This window comes from Lineus longissimus, chromosome 18, assembly GCF_910592395.1.
Source record: "Lineus longissimus chromosome 18, tnLinLong1.2, whole genome shotgun sequence".
NCBI lineage: Eukaryota > Metazoa > Nemertea > Pilidiophora > Heteronemertea > Lineidae > Lineus > Lineus longissimus.
The window spans coordinates 6,592,206-6,612,118 of NC_088325.1; the positions used below are offsets into that span (position 1 = coordinate 6,592,206).

At 40.3% G+C, this 19,913-nt stretch overlaps 2 protein-coding genes across 2 annotated transcripts; both read left to right on the forward strand.

Annotated features, from left to right (window-relative positions):
* The first annotated feature begins 776 nt into the window (after nt 1-776).
* On the forward strand, nt 777-15,011 carry LOC135502651 (uncharacterized). The gene is made up of 6 exons (XM_064795607.1): nt 777-877; nt 2,695-3,018; nt 3,822-3,980; nt 12,783-13,076; nt 13,438-13,740; nt 14,941-15,011. Exons 1-6 carry the CDS (start codon nt 817-819, stop codon nt 15,009-15,011), a joined length of 1,212 nt encoding a protein of 403 aa, XP_064651677.1. The 5' UTR covers nt 777-816.
* Nucleotides 15,012-15,386: 375 nt separating this feature from the next.
* LOC135502652 (uncharacterized) lies at nt 15,387-17,797 on the forward strand. The gene is made up of 2 exons (XM_064795608.1): nt 15,387-15,502; nt 17,086-17,797. The coding sequence occupies exon 2, from the start codon at nt 17,237-17,239 to the stop codon at nt 17,795-17,797; it is 561 nt and encodes a 186-aa protein (XP_064651678.1). The 5' UTR covers nt 15,387-15,502; nt 17,086-17,236.
* The last annotated feature ends 2,116 nt before the right edge of the window (nt 17,798-19,913 follow it).

The window sequence follows — 19,913 nt, forward strand, 5'->3', positions numbered from 1 at the left end:
CGATATACGTATACATGTATACTACTTCTGCGAATATCTAATTTCAGTGATGAATATTGGCCATAAGATGGTTTTTGAGCAAGTTAAATAAATCTAAATTCTTAGTTTTATAGTCCTAAGGGTCTTAGTTTTGTAGTTGGGTCTTAGTTTTATAGTCCTGTGGATCTTAGTTTTATAGTTGGGTCTTAATAGTTTTATAGAGGTTCTTAACGTGACATCACGACGTGACGTTTTGACGGCCACCTGCCAATGCATTTCCATTACGTCGTGACCACGTATGACGGCCAATATGGCAGGGCTAAACAATTGGCAACGTCATCATGTGACGTCAGTGAAGAACTGCTATAGAGTGTTACATGTAGGTCTTAGGTCTCAGGTTTATAGACACCCGTCACGAGTCCAGTGATGTTGAGTTGTTAAATAAAGAGGCCCCGTGCAGTAAATCAGAGAACATGATTATCTATATAACATACTTCTTTGTCTATTTGTATTCGCCAGCCCCGTCAGACAACGGTGATGTATCGAATGCCATTCCTTTTACGTGTAATGCTTTGTTTAAAAAACCATACAGATCTGATAGTTTGCCATGTAAACGATTGCCGGGAATTAAGGCCAATAGGTCAGATCAAGAAGGGACCGTGTGGTGTCATCTAGTCATGAAACGTGGTGCCTTACCATCAAGAGTCATCGCATTCCACGAAATGTTATGCCAACGGCTAGTTATCGCGTTTAAATGGAGAAACTCGGACCCGGAGCAGAGAGATATTAGTGTGAGCTAATTGCTCCATACTCGAAATTAACCAGCCCACCATAACTATGATCGCAATCACGATGAAGCTTCTTCAACTTTCGGTAGTTCCACTTCTCATGTTCAGAGGTAAGTCGTTTTTATGTAAACGTCACATTTTCGATTATCGCACTGATTGCTGTTCACTGCTGCAATATATATCATCAATAGACCAGAGTCGACTACTCATTCCAGATTCCTAAGGCTATAGTACGATGTCAACGAACCTAGGGTAAAGTTAACTAAATCTGTTACACAGGTGCAGCCCTATAAAGTCCTGAAATAAATCGAATCGATAGCTTATGCAAATACATGTATAGCCATAACCATAATCGTCCCGAGCCAAACCTATGTCAAGAAAATGGGAATCAGCGGCCAACTTCAAATTCAAAAATAATTTTTTTAAAACCAAATAAGAAAACAACTAGAGGTGTCCGGCGTTCGCGAGGCAAACTCGGAGGCTTCCCCGCAGTGTTTTCTAATGCAAATTAATTGCGTAACTGAAAAAAAATCAAACCTCACTTGCACAGCTCCAGCATATCACCTATCATCCCTGAAAGTTACAATGCTCTCCGCCGAACAGTAACGGAGAGGTTCTCTGGAAACTATTTTTTGACATTTGATAATGACCAAATAAAAGAGCTCATGATCTCAAAAACGAAGTTTTGCATATAGTAATGTACGTTCGCGCTGAAGGGGGTAGTTACGTATGCAGTCCTTTGAACCTCGCCCTCACCCCCAGTGCGCACCCTATAATCCCAGCTGTAGAGTGTAAATGGAGTACCTGATCGGACTCTGACATCACCTATAGTAATTCTCCCGCCATTGGCGTGCTGCGTATCTAAACCTATAATATTGTTTCGTCAATTTTGGAGGCGTACAGGGCGGAAACGATCGTTCTGTCATAGGATTATAGCCCAAAACAAAAAAGCTCAATATCTCCTGAACGAAGCAAATAGCAATATATTGCATGCAATAAAAGTTCTTGCAAATCATCTGATCCACCACATACCTGTAAATTGCATGACTATAGCATTGAACATTAGCCAGCTTCAAGCTAACGAGGTAAACTACGATGGAGCTCATTGTTATAAAACCCACGTGCACAACTTCAACATATCTACTATCATCCCTGAAAGTTTCAGTGCTCTCCGCCAAGCGGTTACGGAGAAGTTGGCCGTAAACGATTTGTTGGCCAAATGTTGGCGAAAATTAGCCACAAAACAATAGATTTTGCGAAATTACATAACCAATTATAAAAACATTATGCCATATTCGTTCATCCCCCCCCCCCCCCCCCCCCCAACTGATACGTGCGCCAAATTTCATTGAAAAGCTCATAACCGTTTGGGCTCGAGGTGATAATAATAATAATAATAAGAATAATAAGAAGTAGAATATTTTTAGTTGAGTAAAATCAATAGTCTTCTCAGCTTGTTGGCTGCGGAAGACTAATCAGCGAGATACTAGCTAACGAAGTCAAAAAAAAACAATGGGGCTAATTGTTTTGCAAATTAGTAACATAACTGAAAAAATCAAACCCACATGAACAACTTGTACATATCACCTACGTGTATCATCCCAGAAAGTTTCAGTCCGGAAAAGATCTTTATGTCATTTGATACTGTACCAAGGATAGCTCATTACATTGTATCTCATGAATGAAGCAATTATAAATATGTTGCCTGAATGAAAGTTTTTGCAAAACATCTGATCCACCTTCCCTTCCCTGAAAATTTCATGACGATAAGCGAGCGAGGTGAGAAGAAGAAGAAGAATTTTTCAGGAGGGTAACACCAATAGCAGGCTGGGGAAGCCTAATACTGATCAAAAAAAGAAAAAGAAATATTTTTAGCTGAGTTGTGTCTATACATTGACAAAAGATCGTGTTGCTTTTCTAATTTCAGGTACTCTTGAGTTAACGGTAACCAATACCATCAGCAATTTACGTCCATGTCTCGGAGAAACGATAACGCTGAGTTGTAACGTGGATGGAAATGCCACCAATGTAATATGGTACAAGGACAGACATCCCATCACAAGAGCGATTTTTTTGTCGTACAATTGTTTAGTAGCTGCCGAAGAGTATAAATCGAGACTAACAAACGTTAAGTGTGATACGAATAATTATGATTTTCAATTAAGTAATGTTCAGATTTGGGACCGCGGGGATTGGGGGTGTGAGGCTGATGGAGAGGAGGCCACAACTAAGCTGAGATTGGATGCTTTAGGTAAGTTTGATAAATACGTAAATCAATGAAGAATACATATTCTCCCAGGGACAGTGAAAACGACGGAACGATAATGGGACGTACGTAACAAAAGGCCACAACTAGGCTGAGATTGTATGTTAGGTAAAATGTGGTTAAAACGCCAAAAACCCGGTTTGATGTTTTCGGTATCTCAAAAAAAGTCGATGCAGCACTGAAAATCGCTCTTAAAAGGGAGAACAGTGGCAATATCACGGATTTTGGACTTTTCCTTATTATTATGCCGAGCAATTTGTAACGTCAAACCAGGAGGACCACAGTGCTTGGCAGACGTGTGAGCCTTCGTTTGCTATTGTAACTCGTTCTTCTCAACTCCATCAGGGATTTATCCTCCTACAGTTGACATTGTATATATCGGATTCGCATTAATTGCATCCTCGTATTCAATGGACATGTCTTCCAAGACCACAGTTCCAAGTCTCTTTGTGATGTAAATTATGGATTTTGTTCATGACCGCAACTGTTGGGCCAGTCGAATCGGTGACAGGTTTATTTTTAAGGATGAAAAGCCATCTGAACGGTCAATGTGAGTCTTGTTTTAATTTTGTGACAATAAACTCATCCAACCAAATAAAGGTTAGACTGAGCTCTTCTTATACGCCTACTTTTTCGGAAATGACCAAATGCTGTTTTCTCAGTGGCTGTGGTATAAAGGCCGGCCACTTTGCTCCATTTATTGGGTTCTGGTAAGAATTGTGAAGATATAGGCTTACGAAATGCTTAATGTGTCGTCCAGTTGCTGACTTCTCCCTCCTTTTTTTCAGTTCCAACCCTCACCCCGGCCGTCACAAATCCTTCACCGATCAAAGTTGGAGACACTGCAAAATTCACCTTCAATGCCGAAAATGAAAACGTCACGAAACCAGTCACGTACACGTGGACTAAAAATGGCACCACTGTGTCACCAGGGACTAAAGAACCAGGTGATTCTTTGTGCGTTTCTGTTTTTGTTTAAGCAAACCCATGATTAAGAGATTTGTATAGTGCTCAAAGTGCTTTACATTATTACGCCCATCTATATGTCTGTGCATTCATGATTTAAGCTTTTATCCATTCCCTGGGAGTATGACAGGTAGGACCTACGCGCTCGAGACTGGCATTCATATTTCGCCACCTTTGCTAGCTAGGTACCCATTTACTCCTTGGTGGAAGTAATAGGAAAGGCAAGTAAGACAAAGTAAGACTTGTCCTAAAACAAGCCTAAAAAACATTCGTTTTCTAGCAAAATTTAGGGAAAAGGCTATTTCTAATCTGAGCACTTTTTCCTATTACTAGGGATAAGCTTATGTTACTAGAAGTGGTATTAAATACTAAACAAAGTGTTTAACACTTGATAAATGATTTATTACCCATTAGCAACACAACAAAAGGATATGATAACGTATGACTTCCTTAACGTTGATGTTTATGTTTCCGTTGATAGTTTTTTCAATGTAAAAGAACTTAACATAACTCCAGGGTTAATAAGTTTGAAAAAATAGAAAGGACTGCCTAAGACTGATGAAAAACCCACTATCGTTTTGCCAAAATCAATTCAACATGGCTGTATGGTTTGCAACAACTCGTTGTGGGGTTTCAATTAAATACTATTTAAACCATGTTGACCCAATGATAAGGTCATTTTACAGATTTCATGCTTACTATCAAGTAAAATCATGAAAAATTTACAGATACCATCACCAGGTGAAATAAATTTTAACGAATTAAACAGTAATATATATCGTATTCGACAGTTACTTGGTGAGTTTTAACTGAATGATAAATATGATTTCCCAGTGTTTGAAAGTAATGAGGGCTGGACTTCCTGGAGTGTACCGGATTACAACCCCAACATAGCCGATCCAAATAAGTATGCAAAACATCACAAAAGATTTTCATACTCGCGAAAGCCCTCGAAAAGAACATGCCTCCAATATGTGAAGAAGGATGATGGGATACTATTATGGATAAATTCACGTTCTTCGATATGGGAGCCAAGAACACTGTCAGTCGACATAAAAATGTAAATGATGTTATCAAACAGAAACCATGTCAAACGGTAGACGGTAATAAAGGCACTGGAAAAAAAGGCACTGGAAAAAAAGGTACGGAAAAAAGGCACTAGGTAAAAAACGCACTGGAAAAAAAGTCACTAGGTAAAAAAGGCACTAGGAAAAAAGGCACTGGGTAAAAAAGGCACTAGGTAAAAAAGGCACTAGGTAAAAAGGCACTAGGAAAAAAAGGCACTGGGTAAAAAAGGTACTGGGAAAAAAGGCACCAGGAAATCGCTATACTAGGTAAAAAAGGCACTGGAAAAAAAGGCACCAGGAAATCTGTAGGTTAAAATTCTATTTTGGGTCCCCCCCGTGCATTTCTATATGTGTAATGTGCTATGTGTAATGTGCTTCGAAGTCTTTCTCACCAATAAAACTGCAATGAGACTCATCGAGAATGTTTTGCTAGATGTCAATAGCCACTCTTGTGAAACTATTGTATCTTGTAGAAATAGGTTGGTGAGGGAACCCTGAATCTAACTTGATTAAACTACTGGACCAAATCGGATGATCTTTGTATTATTTTTTATAACGATTCCCTGCCTATCCAAGCTAGTTTTTCTGGTCGGAGGGTACTGAAAATAGGCTGTTCCGTTATTTTGGACCACCCAGTATTCTGTTGATGTAGAAAAAAACTACACTTAGAAATGCACATAGAAATTTTTATTTTTATTTTTTATCTATGTAGTAGAGATTTCTCAGAGATTTCCAATACATTTCTTTAGGTGCTATTTTTTTCATTGCCTTTTTTCCATTGCCTTTTTTACCCAGTGCCCTTTTTCCTGGTGCCTTTTTTCCTGGTGCCTTTTTTCCAGTGCCTTTTTTACCTAGTGCCTTTTTTCCTAGTGCCTTTTTTACCTAGTGCCTTTTTTTCCAGTGCCTTTTTTACCTAGTGCCTTTTTTTCGGTACCTTTTTTCCAGTGCCATTTTTCCATTGCCTTTTTTTCCAGTGCCTTTTTTACCCAGTGCCTTTTTTCCTGGTGCCGTTTTTTCCAGTGCCTTTTTTACCTAGTGCATTTTTTCCTAGTGCCTTTTTTTCCTAGTGCCTTTTTTACCTAGTGCCTTTTTTTCCGTACCTTTTTTCCAGTGCCATTTTTTCCATTGCCTTTTTTCCATTGCCTTTTTTACCCAGTGCCTTTTTTTCTGGTGCCTTTTTTCCAGTGCCTTTTTTACCTAGTGCCTTTTTTACCCAGTGCCTTTTTTTTCTGGTGCCTTTTTTTCCAGTGCCTTTTTTACCTAGTGCCTTTTTTCCTAGTGCCTTTTTTACCTAGTGCCTTTTTTCCAGTGCCTTTTTTACCTAGGGCCTTTTTTCCGTACATTTTTTTCCAGTGCCTTTTTTTCCAGTGCCTTTATTACCTACATTTATGTCAAACATACCAAAAATTTATGATACTAAAGTCGAATGGTTTCTCAAATCCTGGAATACAAAGATTGAATGATTTCATCCGAACATATGTATACTGCATACTTGCTGCACAGGCACTCACAAAAACTCCCATTACTGGTCGAGCAGGAACACAATTAGATGCTCAGAAGGAATTCATCAAACTTCTAAAGGATTCGATTGATAAACATCCCGATATTCCAACTTCTATTCAAAGTACCAGAAATCATTGTCTGATACACATACAAGACTGGATTTCTAAATTGCCCCGGGACTGTACATCATTGGATCTTACATGGTACTTAAGATCGGTAAAATAGTTAATTACAATAATGATAATAATGATAAACCTGCACCTAGCACCTTGCACAACTCTGTTAATGCACCGCGTTGAATATGTGTCAGAATATTTTCTTGACGAATAAACATATATATATAATAGCAACTACTGCCACAGCTACAATCATACCAGATGACGTCTTAGAGACAGTTTCATACCCTTGTTCAGGTTCTGGTTAAGGCTCTGGTTCTGGTTCGAGCAAAGCTCTCTGGACTTTGTCCGGTTCTGGCTCTGGTTTTGGCTGTAGTTCAACCTTGTTGGGTTCGTGCAAAGCTCTCTGGTCTTCAACCGTTTGTGGTTGTCTTGTATCCCTTTATAATCTCTTAAATTCTTGTGACCTTCTGCCTAACTCTCTTGACCACGCTAAATGCTTCTCTGATCTTTGTTTCTTGGGCTTCTCAATGGCTGTCACTGGAGCTATTCTCTCAGGACTATGTCCGACCTGAGCTACTGGAGTCTCCTGATCCATTTATTTTAATTGATTTTTCCTGACTTCGTCTGTTCTGGCTCTGCCCCTTCTGACCGTCGTTACAGTGCCCTAAAGTGATAAGAGTTGATAATGCCGAAGCGGTTAGTGCTCTCATCCTAAGACTCAACCGCCCTAACCACTTGTCAAGTTCATTGGTAACAACGTAATCATTTCTTAAGTCTTCATAAAGATCATCTGCATCATCAACAGGCAAGAACAACTTTGTTATCGTAGTGTAAGCATTTAATACTATGCAGTGGTCCCAATGAATCATTCAGTCTGGTAGCCATTTTTGTCTGGTAGATTCTATGATGTTTCAAGATTTCCTTCTCAGTCATACTGTCTAAGTCATTAAAGGTAAGCTGTTTATTCAGGTAATCCTTGCTTTAACCAGTAGCATCAAGCACTTCAAGGTATTGTTTGGTTTTAATACCACTATCAGTTAACACTTTCTGAGTCGTAGTCGGGCTTTGTTGACTGCTATTTGAGGCTAGTTGGCAACTAGGGTTAACTAGTCCTTGACTAGGGTTAACTAGATTTGAACTGTTCAACGAGTAAGTCAAGCCTTGCTCTCTTGACGAAGTCATAGTTGGTTACTGTTGCTTTGGAGTCGAACTTTGTTGGTATCCTTGTTGGTACCCTTGTTGTGAACTAGGGTTAATCACACCAATATGTTTCATCTGTTGTTCAATTACCGCCGTGTTATTCATTGTATTTATTTACATGGATGTCCAACCTTTTTTTGTTTACCCAAGATCACTATTACCGAGATCGTTCTTACGTCCTGATTTACGATACGATAAGAGATATATTTTAGCCTTTTTAAGCTACATGGTAAACCCATTCCTTGATCAGTATCCTTAGCAATGATTAAAATTTCATTAACATCTTCCTTCTCAAGCTTGTAGGTTTCGAATAAATTACTACTTGTGAAACCATTCCATAATTCATTCAAATCATTAATTCGGTCCTTGTTTGATAAATAAGGATTCAGCACTACATAATCTATTTTTAACTAATCAAAAACTTGGTGTAAAAACACTTTGTAATTTGTGCTAACCTTAATTCCACAATAATGTAGGTATCTAAAGTATACATAGTAAACCAGTCTAAGATCTTTAAATTATCGTTATTTAATTGAGGTTTACCAAGTGCTCTGTTGATGAATTCAGTCTCTAGAAACCAGTCATAATCACCACAGTGTATTTTGAAAAATCTTTCATACACCCAGAGCTTTGTTCTTACGACGTTGTCCGCCTCAAGCTTTTCTCTTGGGACATTGTCCGTGAGGACGTTGTTCGGTAATTATTGACTTTTCGGTAATTATTATTACTGGTCGTTTGGCGATACCAGATTTCAATGCAGATTGAACTGTCTGTTATCATCTGGTATTACTGCGCCATTTCCTTGGACTTGAGAAGTAACTCTTTAATTTAGTTTCAACGAAATCTTTTAAACAATTTACCGTTGATTCATTCAATCGGCTCTGATCTAACCTTCTGAGGATGCTGTCAAAGTATCTTGTCTTATTATCAAAATGATTTTCAAGAAACCTGAAGCCGTCGTCGTCGTAAGCAGTTGTATTACAATTGTTACAGAATTTGTAATACACTGTTCTACTATGTAGCCTTGTTGGATTCAAATCTCTCTTGTATTCAAACAATGGGGTATTAATAAACAGAGAAACAGAGAAACGAAGAAATCGAGAACTTCCCATATCGAGTAGTTAGGCCTTAAAACCTATGTCTATAATGTACGGCGTGAAATTTAATGCTATTTGGCATGCTATTTTTTGCTCAACCCATGAGGGAGACACACTGTAGCCGGGCACAGAAGGCCCTTCTAGTATGCTAATTCCACATTGCAGACAGAGTGATTGTGCATTTCTGGAGGTGTATAATATGTCCAGTGCAGAAGTTAAGACCGTTTATTTACTGGTTGGATAGGAGAATAAAACCATTCAGTTATTAAGAGAAGTGTCAGTAAAATGGTTCCCATCTGCGTCCCTTTTCAAAGCACCGATGTACACCTGGCACGGCGAAGTTGCACCCCCACTTCATATCTCATTTCAGCCTTGTTGAGTATTCAGCATAGTCCAGTCTTAATTAGCAAAGTCTGTATTTTAGATCTACCCGGTGTAACAGTAGATCGTAGTCCGACGTGAGAAATAAAGCATTTCATCTCCGATATTCTCGACTCTGTTGCCCTGCCAGACGCTACCCGCCTTACGAAACAAGCCTCGTCCCCAGGACCAAACAAGCAGGAGGGACGAGGTTACCAGGTCTAAAATTGCCCAACTAAAGTCTTGGTTGATTGGTTTTTAGTGGTTGTTTTCTTGGTTTTAATAACCTAATACACAGTCAAAACTGTCCAAGCTAGGTCAGGATTAGCTACATGGCTATACGCCCCTTAATTGTTTTGAATTGATGCTACTTCATTTTGAACAAAACAAAATGGCTGTTGGCACACAAGTACTGATTTTGTGTAGCAATGAATTGGGAGATGAGGCCTAACTAGTCGATGGGGGAAGTTCTCGATTTCTTCGTTTCTCTGTTTCTCTGTTTATTAATACCTCAAACAATGTACAGTGCCTACAATTACGGCATAATTCAGCTTGAGCATCTCTACTTTGAAACTAGATAAGGGGAATCCTAGAGGGGGACCCTAGTAATAGGAACAAGTCGTAATACTGGATATGGCCGTTTTTCTAAATTTAGCTAGAAAATGAATGTTTTCTAGGCTTGTTTTAGGAAAAGTCTGTCTTTGTCTTACGTGCCTTTTCCTATTACTGGTAGAAGTAGAAAACTGTGCCATGTGCCTTCTCAAGGACACATAGACTAAGAAACAGATTTTTTTTGTGAGTCGAACCCACGACTTAATGAATATGTGCCCGGCGCTCCAACCTCTACCAGGCGAAAAGTCATGGGTTCGACTGGTCGAGTTCAAGTGAGCGCCTTCTGGTTGCTCCCTGAAACCGCTGATTGATGTCTGTGGACACCGGGGTAATAATATGGTATCCAAAAAGCAAAAAGCACTTTGCGCAGGGAAACCTGGAGAAGCGCTATATAAGAACTTCAAAAAATGTTATTAACACTCCTCAGCTTGACGGCTTATGTACCTTTAACGTTCCTATGTGTGCATGCACCTTGCAACCCCAAACCGTAGCTCCTATTAAAAATGAAATATCTGGCCCATGCCTTTAAACCTGTGTCAGACGTTTTTCTTGACATGCTTGAGGCAGTTTAAGGCATATTTGTGAAATTCTGAATCGGGGCGCTTTGGTGGAAATGACCTTCCAATGGTTTTATAAAATATCAGTACCAGAAGCGTGTATGGTTTTATTGAAATCGGGGACGTGATGAGCAGGGATTATCTGAAGATTGACCTCGAGTTTCATGTTGTCAACTTTTGGTCAATCTCACACTTTTATAGGTAGGAGAAAAATAAGCTGACTAACATTTTCTGGTTTAGGAGTACTTCTAGACAAAAACACTATTTTTGTGACAATTTACCTAAAGTATGGAGTATTTTTTTCTGCATTCTCATGTGACCTTGACCTCGTCGTTTCGGCCCCCTGTCTCCAGTCAGGTTTTCGAAGGTATTACCCAATCCTCGATCATCTGTCAATATAATAATGGGATGTCAACTGATATGTGTGTGTCATTTTGATACAGGAGACAAATACCAGTCAATTGATATATAACACTTCTGCGTTATCTTAATCAATGTTGATCTAGTAGCATCTCAAATTATATTGCCTGGCTGAAATTCATTGGTGAATGCACCTCAGATTTGTCTGAAAACTGTTAAGTAGTACCTTACACAGAACCTATCGGTAAACGACCAATAGATATGCTACATTGGAAAACTGGAAGTAGTCGGCTAATAATCATGGCTAAAATCCGACTTCTCCTGTATAATTGTTGGCTGTCCCAATGCACTTTAGTGGAAGGACGTTGTAAATTTTTTAAATGTCCTTAAGGATAGAGTGTCATTCAGACAAAGGATTCTTTTATGCAATTTCAATCTCTAATTCGTCACAAGAATAATATGGAAGGACAATTTTTCCAGGGTTAGGTTGGCATTTGAGACTGCTACACCGACCGATGCGAGTGGTTTTGATCGGAGAAATTACACAGTGTCCGATTATATTCTATCATAAATTATTAATTATATAGGAACCTCATGGCCTAGTGGTTAACACTGCTGACTACCACGCAATAGGGCCTGGTTTCGATCCCGGGGCGAACCCAGGATTGTGTTGTTGGATGAACCGGCATGGCTTTCAAGAAACTAAAATTCCTGGCTCTTCACAACGCTCTTCACTGGCTTGAGATACCACAGCTGGTCCAGCCGAAACAGCGCAAGAGATATTCATTCTTTAACACAAACACTATTATTGACCTTGCCTTTATTTTTCACAAGACTTAATCCATCCAACATGTCCAAGTTCTGGCCTTGAATACACATTGAAGGTCTCCTCTTTCTGACGTAACGTCGGAGCTGCAAAAGTTCTCATTTATAGCTCCATTGACGCTTTGGATGACATTAAGGGATGACCTGTGTATTTTGTTGTGGGTTGAAACATGGGTGAGATGGTATTTGGTCGTACAACTTCACATTATGCAGAGTAATAATTCCTGAGGGGATCATTAAGGTTGAAGAGGGATTGGTGGGTTTAAGGTTTTATAAAGCTTGACTTGCTGAAATGGAATCAGCTTCAAATAGCCTTGAATTTTAGATGCACCAGATTATTTGTTATTGAATACAACGACTCAGTCTTACTAAACATCGGAAGGTGAAATGTTTACATGTGAAGCTATTTGCAACATCACTGTACCGCTTGTAAAATTAATACGCCTGTAGGAGACTACAAAAGAAATGCTGATTCAGCAAAATAATCGTGTTGTGATATTTCGACGACAAATGATTTGACAGGATAACCAGGTCAAATTCTACTGTGAGGCGACTGGACTAGGAATTCCCAAGTATATGTTGTCTTCGATTGTCACATACACCGTGTTATGTAGAATTCTCATTGGTTGTTTTTGATAGAGATAGAAATGTCTTTCCTAATTGATTGCTTGGTCTTATGATAATGATAATCAATCATTTAACTGCTATTTTCCAAGGAACATTATTTTGCTCCAATGTTTCGTATTATCATTATTCAAGATTTCAACCGAATACTTCAACAGCAATTGAAAGCAATCGTAGGCCGGTAGGGACACCAAAAGTGACTGAGCTGGGAGTCGAACACATAATCTCTCGATCATCAGCTCGTATCTTACACTGCAAGCTTCTCCCTCAAAATATCAAACTAGTAACTCTGGCCGGTTAGTTTCAAAAATAAATACCTGAATTCGAAGATGCATGCACTTGATTGTAAAAGGGGCACAATGGCTAGCCTCGATTTAATTGGAGTTATTATAAAAAGTCTTACCTCAAAATGCGACACAAATCTCTCTTTTTCTCAACACCAAAATCTTCTGTTTTCAGTTCCGCACAACGTTCAAGTCAGGATTAGTAAGACGCCTGTGAACGAACATGAATACGTGCGGTTTGAATGTGCCACCAGCGGCGACAACCCAGTGGTCATCGAGCGGTGCCAGTGGCTCTGGATGAAGAGTGGATCGACCGCGGAACAGGTCATCCAAGACACCGCGACCAGCACGCAGAATGGAAAGTTCTTGGAGTTCATGCGTATACCGTACGATAGGAGTGGAAAGTACTCATGTAAGGCTTGGATCCTTGGTAGGATAGAACAGGCATCGACAGTCCTGAATGTGCAATGTAAGTTTGGTTCTGCATTCTTTGTCATATCTGCTGAGATATTTCACTGAACCTTCTATATCCAAACTGAGATTCCTTATGAAATGTATTTGTGACAGTTGTGAATACAATCGCAACTGGTATTCAAAAGCTCACCTGTCTAATAACCACAAATCACTTAAAAAGTAATTGAAGAGGTGGACACATTGTGAAACGTCCGTGAAGGGTTGACGTAGAAGGAGAATAAGGAATTCACAGGGGTCTCGACAATTGACAGAATAGTCAGAAACTTAACAATTTTCATCAGTTTACAAAATCTCCCCCTTATGTAATGCCCTGTGCATTATGCATTGGACACTGAAAACTTCCTTTTCACCCACAGACTCTCCTAGAATAGACCCTGAGGCCAAAATGAAGTATGACGTGGTAGGCGACATTGGCAAGGAGGCATCGTTTGAACTATTCATAATCGCCAACCCGACTCCGGCGACAACTGGTTACATCTGGTCCAAAGATGACAACATCCTTTCGAACTCATCGTCCGACTATGAAATAACTTCCAGGCCGATGTCGAGCAAGTTGATCATCAAAATTGTCAAATCCTCCAATTATGATAACTATACGTGTTCTGTGAAAACGAGCGGATTTCAAGCGAAGGTTTTCAAATTTAAGCTCCTCAAACCAGGTAAGTTGTATCATCTCTTGTTAGTTACACCAAGCATAATAAGATACGAAGATGTGTGCACGCCAATGGCCACCCCGAAACACCTGAGTCGTTCTTCGACGCAAACACACTGTGTCCTTCGACAGTTCGACAGTAGTTCGAATCTGTTGTCCGGTCTGGTTTTATGTCAAAATAAACATACTGACACAACACACAGAGTTACCTTCCTTCCATCAAGCGGAAATTTAAAGGTCAGACTGGGTCTTGAATCTAACACCTTTGAAATGACAAATCAATATTGTGAATATCGGTATTTTCTATTTCACCACCAATTTGAAAAGAGTCCTAACACTTTAACAAACAGCTGCGGTCGTTGCCTGTTAACCCTTTGCGTGCCAATCGAAATCGATATAAATCCAAAGAGGTTCTTCAGCCTGGAATCCTGCATAAGGGGAAGATTTCTCTTACCATAGGCAGTAAGGTTGTCTCACTTTCAATTTTCGACTACACTACAATCTTCTTCAGCAGACTGAAGATCGTCGTGTTGACGTCACGTGAGGCAGAAGTCACGTGACGTCAACACGACAATATTCAGACTGCTGCAGAAGATTGTGGTGTATTGTCTAAAATTACAGATGAGAAAACCTTACTGCCTGTAGGAAGAGAAAATCTTCCCCTAATGAAATAGATCTACCACAAGGAGGCTTTTCCGCTTCTTTTAAACGGTTTCTCTAACCTTTTCCTGATTTTTCCAGAAAAAGTCCGACTTTCCCCTAAAAGGTCGAATTTCGAAAAATCCTGTGAAAAATACTCGGGCAATAAAGATCAAAGGCCTAAGTTGAATGGGTTATATGAACTAGGGGAACACAAACACACACCGTGATTCTAGAATGTGAATACTAATTAGCTCATTCAATCAGGTCTCTCTGAGTGTTTTGCTTACATCTCAATTACACCGCACCGTCTTGGCGTCTTATGAGTTAGGGGAATGGTTAGTTTCGATTTCGTCAAGTGATCGAACGTGCTGTCAACAGCGGCTGACCCCACAAGTAGATAATTTCATTTCTGAGTAAAAGCGGTTCACCACTAGGGGTGCTGATTTCCAAAAGGCGTATTCAAAAAGGCGTATTCTGTATAAAAACGATCTGACCATACCCTCATCATATGCATGGCCATTTTTTAAACCATTTCCTTAAACATGTTTGTTTATTTAATTTGCAGAGAATACCCAAACGTCCCTCCTAGGTATGAATCGGATAGGTAAAAACAAACCTTGCATTGGAAACAAGTGACTGGAAAATATACAGGGCTAAGGATCAGATACTGCCAGACCAGACCACGGGTGACTGCATGACCCATATGTAAACTGTGCCTAAACCAGAGGATATACATGCAGCTTTTTCCGTTTATCCCGATAAGACATATAATTATTATGTGGTGGTCGAAGATGGTGGTAATGTTGTGTACAGATGCGCGAGCTTCTAAAATCAGGTTGATGACAAGACAAACATAGCTGAGTAGGGTTGGCTTTAGCTAACTATGCATTAGACGATTATAAACAGATAAAAACTTGACGGAGCATAGAAACGTCGCTTTTAATGCAACGTGTGTTGATAATCTACTCATTCATACTTTATGCTGTCCGGCTAAAAAGGTAAGTTTGATGAAGAAAAAATCCAGATTTTCTTTCTAATTTCTTTACAGCTGTTGTTGCTGTTGTTTGCAGTCTTGTTGGAGCAGGCATTGTAGCGATAACAGGCGTCATTCTGGCTGTTGTTCTATGGTAAGCTACTTCGGATACAGTACGAGTACTCAACAGATTTCGGTGAAGTTGAAGGGGGGGGGGGGCATATAGTTGTCGACACGAGCTTCTTGATCGAATCATATTGAATCTACAATTAATATCCCAGAAACTATTAACACATGAAGCTAGCTGAAGGAATATTAGATACATAATCCTTAAGATTCTTATCAACCATTGACGGTTCATAGATGAGTTGGATAATGAATAATTGAGTCATATGACATACCAATGTGAAATTAACTTGCCATGCACGAGTGATGTTTTCACTAATGGGAGGCTTTTTCCGACTTATTAACGGTTTCTCTAACTTTTCCTTCAGTGAGGTTTCGCTATCCCGTTCCGAGAACCAATTCACCGAGAAAGACAAGTTTTTGTGTATGACGTCATCAGTTTTGGGGCTGGCTTTCCCGTTCTCGAAAGCGGATACCGTGAATCAGGCCGTGGAACCCGGTGGCTCCATCTCGAATAAATCTTTCTTCACATTTGATTGACCAAATACAGTATACAGTATCTGGAAAAGTCGAGACACCCTGATAAACAGGCTGAACTACGCCACTATAACAGTCAGTCGAAACACTGAAATCCGTGGAAAACTGTTGGATCTCGGCCAGGAATGCGAAACCCGTTTCTCGATATCCGATAACGGGAAAGGGAACGAGAACCATTCTCGGTGAATCGGTGCTCGGAACGGGAGAGCGAAAGCTCACTACTGTCCGACTTTTCCCCGACTTTGTCCAAAAGGTCGGATTTCCATAAAACCTGTGAAAAAAACTAGGTCTTGCCAAAGTAGGCCATTAAAGATCGAAGGCCTTTGTTAAATGGGGTTAATGAGGTGTGATGAAAAAACCAAGAGTGACCATTTGCATGTCACACACGAGTGCATCTGGCTTGGGCCACTCCGTGTTGAAGCAGGGGAGACTGTATATAATACTAGATGAAATCAGAGTCTTTCTATACAAGTATTTGAATAGAAAGACTCAGATGAAATACAGAAATGGCTTATTCTAGCAATTTACTTTCAAAGTTTCAAATTAATGGCTAGAAATAATGTTTTGCAATTGAATGTTATGCAGTTTATTTCATTAAATCATGTAGGAAATGAAATTATTCCTGAACTGAAAGTGAAACTATTGATATAATCTATTTTGCAAATAGATTAGAGCATGGTGTACAATTCAAGAATCGTTTCAATATAAACAACTCTTTAAACATGGAGTGGCCCAAGCCAGATGCACTCATGTGTGAAATGCAAAGGGTCCAAAGGGGAGGAAGTAATTAGTATTCACACCTAGGGTCACTCTGGGTGTTTGTATCACACCTAATTTACCCCATTAAATTGAGGCCTTTGATCTTTAATGGCCTACTTTGGGACGACCTGGTTTTTTTCACAGGTTCTATATCTGAGAAGTGTCGGATAAATCAGGAAAAGTTAGAGAAACCGTTAATAGTTCGCAAAGAAGCCTCCCACTATTGTTTGATTTTGATAGCTATTTGCGTGCAGTGACAAGAATCCCAACTTCCAACTCTTAGCCTCTCTGATAAAACTGTATTTACCTCTGTAGGCAACGTGGTTTGCTGCGATGGGGAAATAGGCACAGTCAGCGACCTGCAAATGACACCGTTGATTACGATGATACCAGGGTTGAATTCACAACAGCCGGAAATCGCCCTGTACACATCTACGCCAACATTGGGACGAATTACGTAAATGATATGTTCGACCCTGTACGCTGGGGTGGACAAAACCCCCAACAGCCAGTGCCTACGGGGCACCACGTTCCGGTTCACGGAGTCCATGGGAATGAGCCAACGGACTCAGATGAAGAAGTGGATGCGTACGACTACGCGACATGGCAGCAGGGTGTTCTTGGTCAAAGCCCAGTTCCTGATCCTCAGCTGAGTCAAACGGAGTATGGCACCTCAGATGAAGAGTATGGGCAGAACGTCTTAAACGATTCACAACGCGAGCAGGAGAGACAGGAGCCTGAAGGCACATACAATGACCTACGAATCCTCGTAGAAGACGAACATATGGAGCTAAGAATCCTCGTAGAGGGGCAGCCTCACCGCAGCACAGCAGAGGGCAGTTCAAGCCAAGCCAATGGGGCCCATGGGAGGACTCCAAGTCGCTCGAATGTGGCCCAAGAGTTGACTCCAAGTCGTTCGAATGACGATATGTCAAACGAGCAAGAGTCACTATATGCGCATTTAGATCCAGTAGCGCCAGTAATGCCTGGAGATTATTTGGACTTCAGACAACTAGGTTCGGAATAGGGTATCCACATCCCAATAGGCGGCGCAGATATTTACTTAAGTATGCGTCAAAAAAACGTCGAAATGCAGACAAGATTAAGGTTACAATGAAATACCCTAGTGACAATCAGTGCCACGTGGAGGCGGCCGTGGTCTTGCTGGTACGCGGTTATGACCTATCAGAAAACTCTTAAAGGGACACCTATGTCGAGTTGTTTGTCTTTGCTTGTGACAAACAGGCGGCGCTGTGTATAATATGATATATTGTATTGTTAATGTAATCTTTAGGAAGGTTGTGACCGTCGGTTACGTCACGCGGGCTTTCGTGGATAACGGGCTCCATCAAGGCCGCAAAATTCCGCTGTTCATTTTAATAGATAGAAGTCCTTTTTGCCGCGAAAAGTCCTTAGCAGTATATCTTCTAAAATGAGTGTTTTTGTAATATATTGCGTATGTTTGAGCACTGACATGACTGAAGTACTGTGGTAGCGTACCTGGTGACGAAAAATTCGAGCTTCGTGACGTAACCGAAGGTCTCCACCAGTCCGGTCCTATAAGGTATCGATATGTACGATATCCATAGTCTGCAATACACCCGGGAAGAGTCTAGCAGCCCTAGTGGTGGGGAGGTGAATTATAGCTTGCACAACTTTTATGGAGACACAAGGGTTTCGTTGAAGGAGAACTTTCTTGTCTTCGATTAACTTTTGAAAGTGTGGAAATTCAATTTAGACCCTATTTAATTCTGCGGACGAAAAGCCAAGACTTGCACCATATTAGATTTTTATCCAATCTTTAATTTGCCGGATCAAATATGTATTTTGCAAACGCCACTATAGTTTTCACAAGATTACGAATATATAATAGCATGAGCTTCTCGTATAAACGCGTTGCGTGATACAGTAATAGACTCTGGAATAGACTGCTTACTGGTGAAACTTACACCACTGTGTACGAGGACGGCTCGTGTCTTTGGTCCATTGCGTCATAGGGCACTGCCTGTGTATAGGCACAGTTCAGTTAATAAAGCACGTGTTAATAAGAACTCACACCGTCAAGTTGTCCTTTCGGTCGGCTGAGTCGCCGTGTATTATATTGACTTGGAATCACCAAATTGGTGCCGTGATCAACTGACAAAATGACACCGAAAGTCGACGGGAAGGAACTCAAGGAACTGCAGAAACAACGAACCATCCAGCGGACTTACTTCACCAAAGCAGCCAACACAATCACGAAATTGTTCTAAAAGATGCCTCATTCCCGGTATACGTAAGAGTGCAGAAAGTTGAAACTTACTTATAATGGAGGAGAACTTTCCGGATATGACGGTGTTGGATTTAAGAATAGGATACGTTCTCGCTGAAACAGACGAGACTGCAGCTTCTATTATGTTGACGCGGCGTTTGAGAAAACGATGGAAAATCAAACTAAAATCGTCTGTGCAAAGATATTTCTAGATATGCATACGAAAGGCAAACCAACGGTTGCACCACCAACAACCTCGGGGAAAGCGACCACTACTTCATCGAAACTTCCGTTTAACGGTAACCTTACTGATCCCGAATGGATTCCGTTTTGGGAGAGATTCCAGGCGGAAATTGGTAACCATCCTCTTTTTATGGATATTAATCGGTTTTACTATTTATATGGATTACTCGAAGGAGAAGCTTTGGATTCAGTCAGGTCAATCGTGCATTCAACAGCAAATTACGCTATTTTTAAGAACGCGCTTTTAGGAGAACTTTGAAAATGATAAAAAGGTCATACGTGCGTATGTTTTGAGATTGATTCATCTGAAAGAACCAAGTATGTCGGGCCAAGGTCTAAGAACGTATCAATATCAAGTAATGACCGATCAATGTTGGGTTATTCCTCCAAGGTTATTCCAGGCTCTTTGTGCTCACGAACGAGTCATAAAACATAGTTCAAGGAACGAATATATATATCAATTATAAATCACTAGCATATGAGTGCCACTTTCATGCGAGTTGCGAGTTGCGAGTTACATTTGCGAGTTGCGAGTTACATCTGCGAGTTGCGAGTTGGATTTACCACAATTTGCTAATTTCAGCAGGCAACTAAGTTAGACATTCCTAGACCCAATCAATGACACTGGTAATGAACGACTGGTTATCAA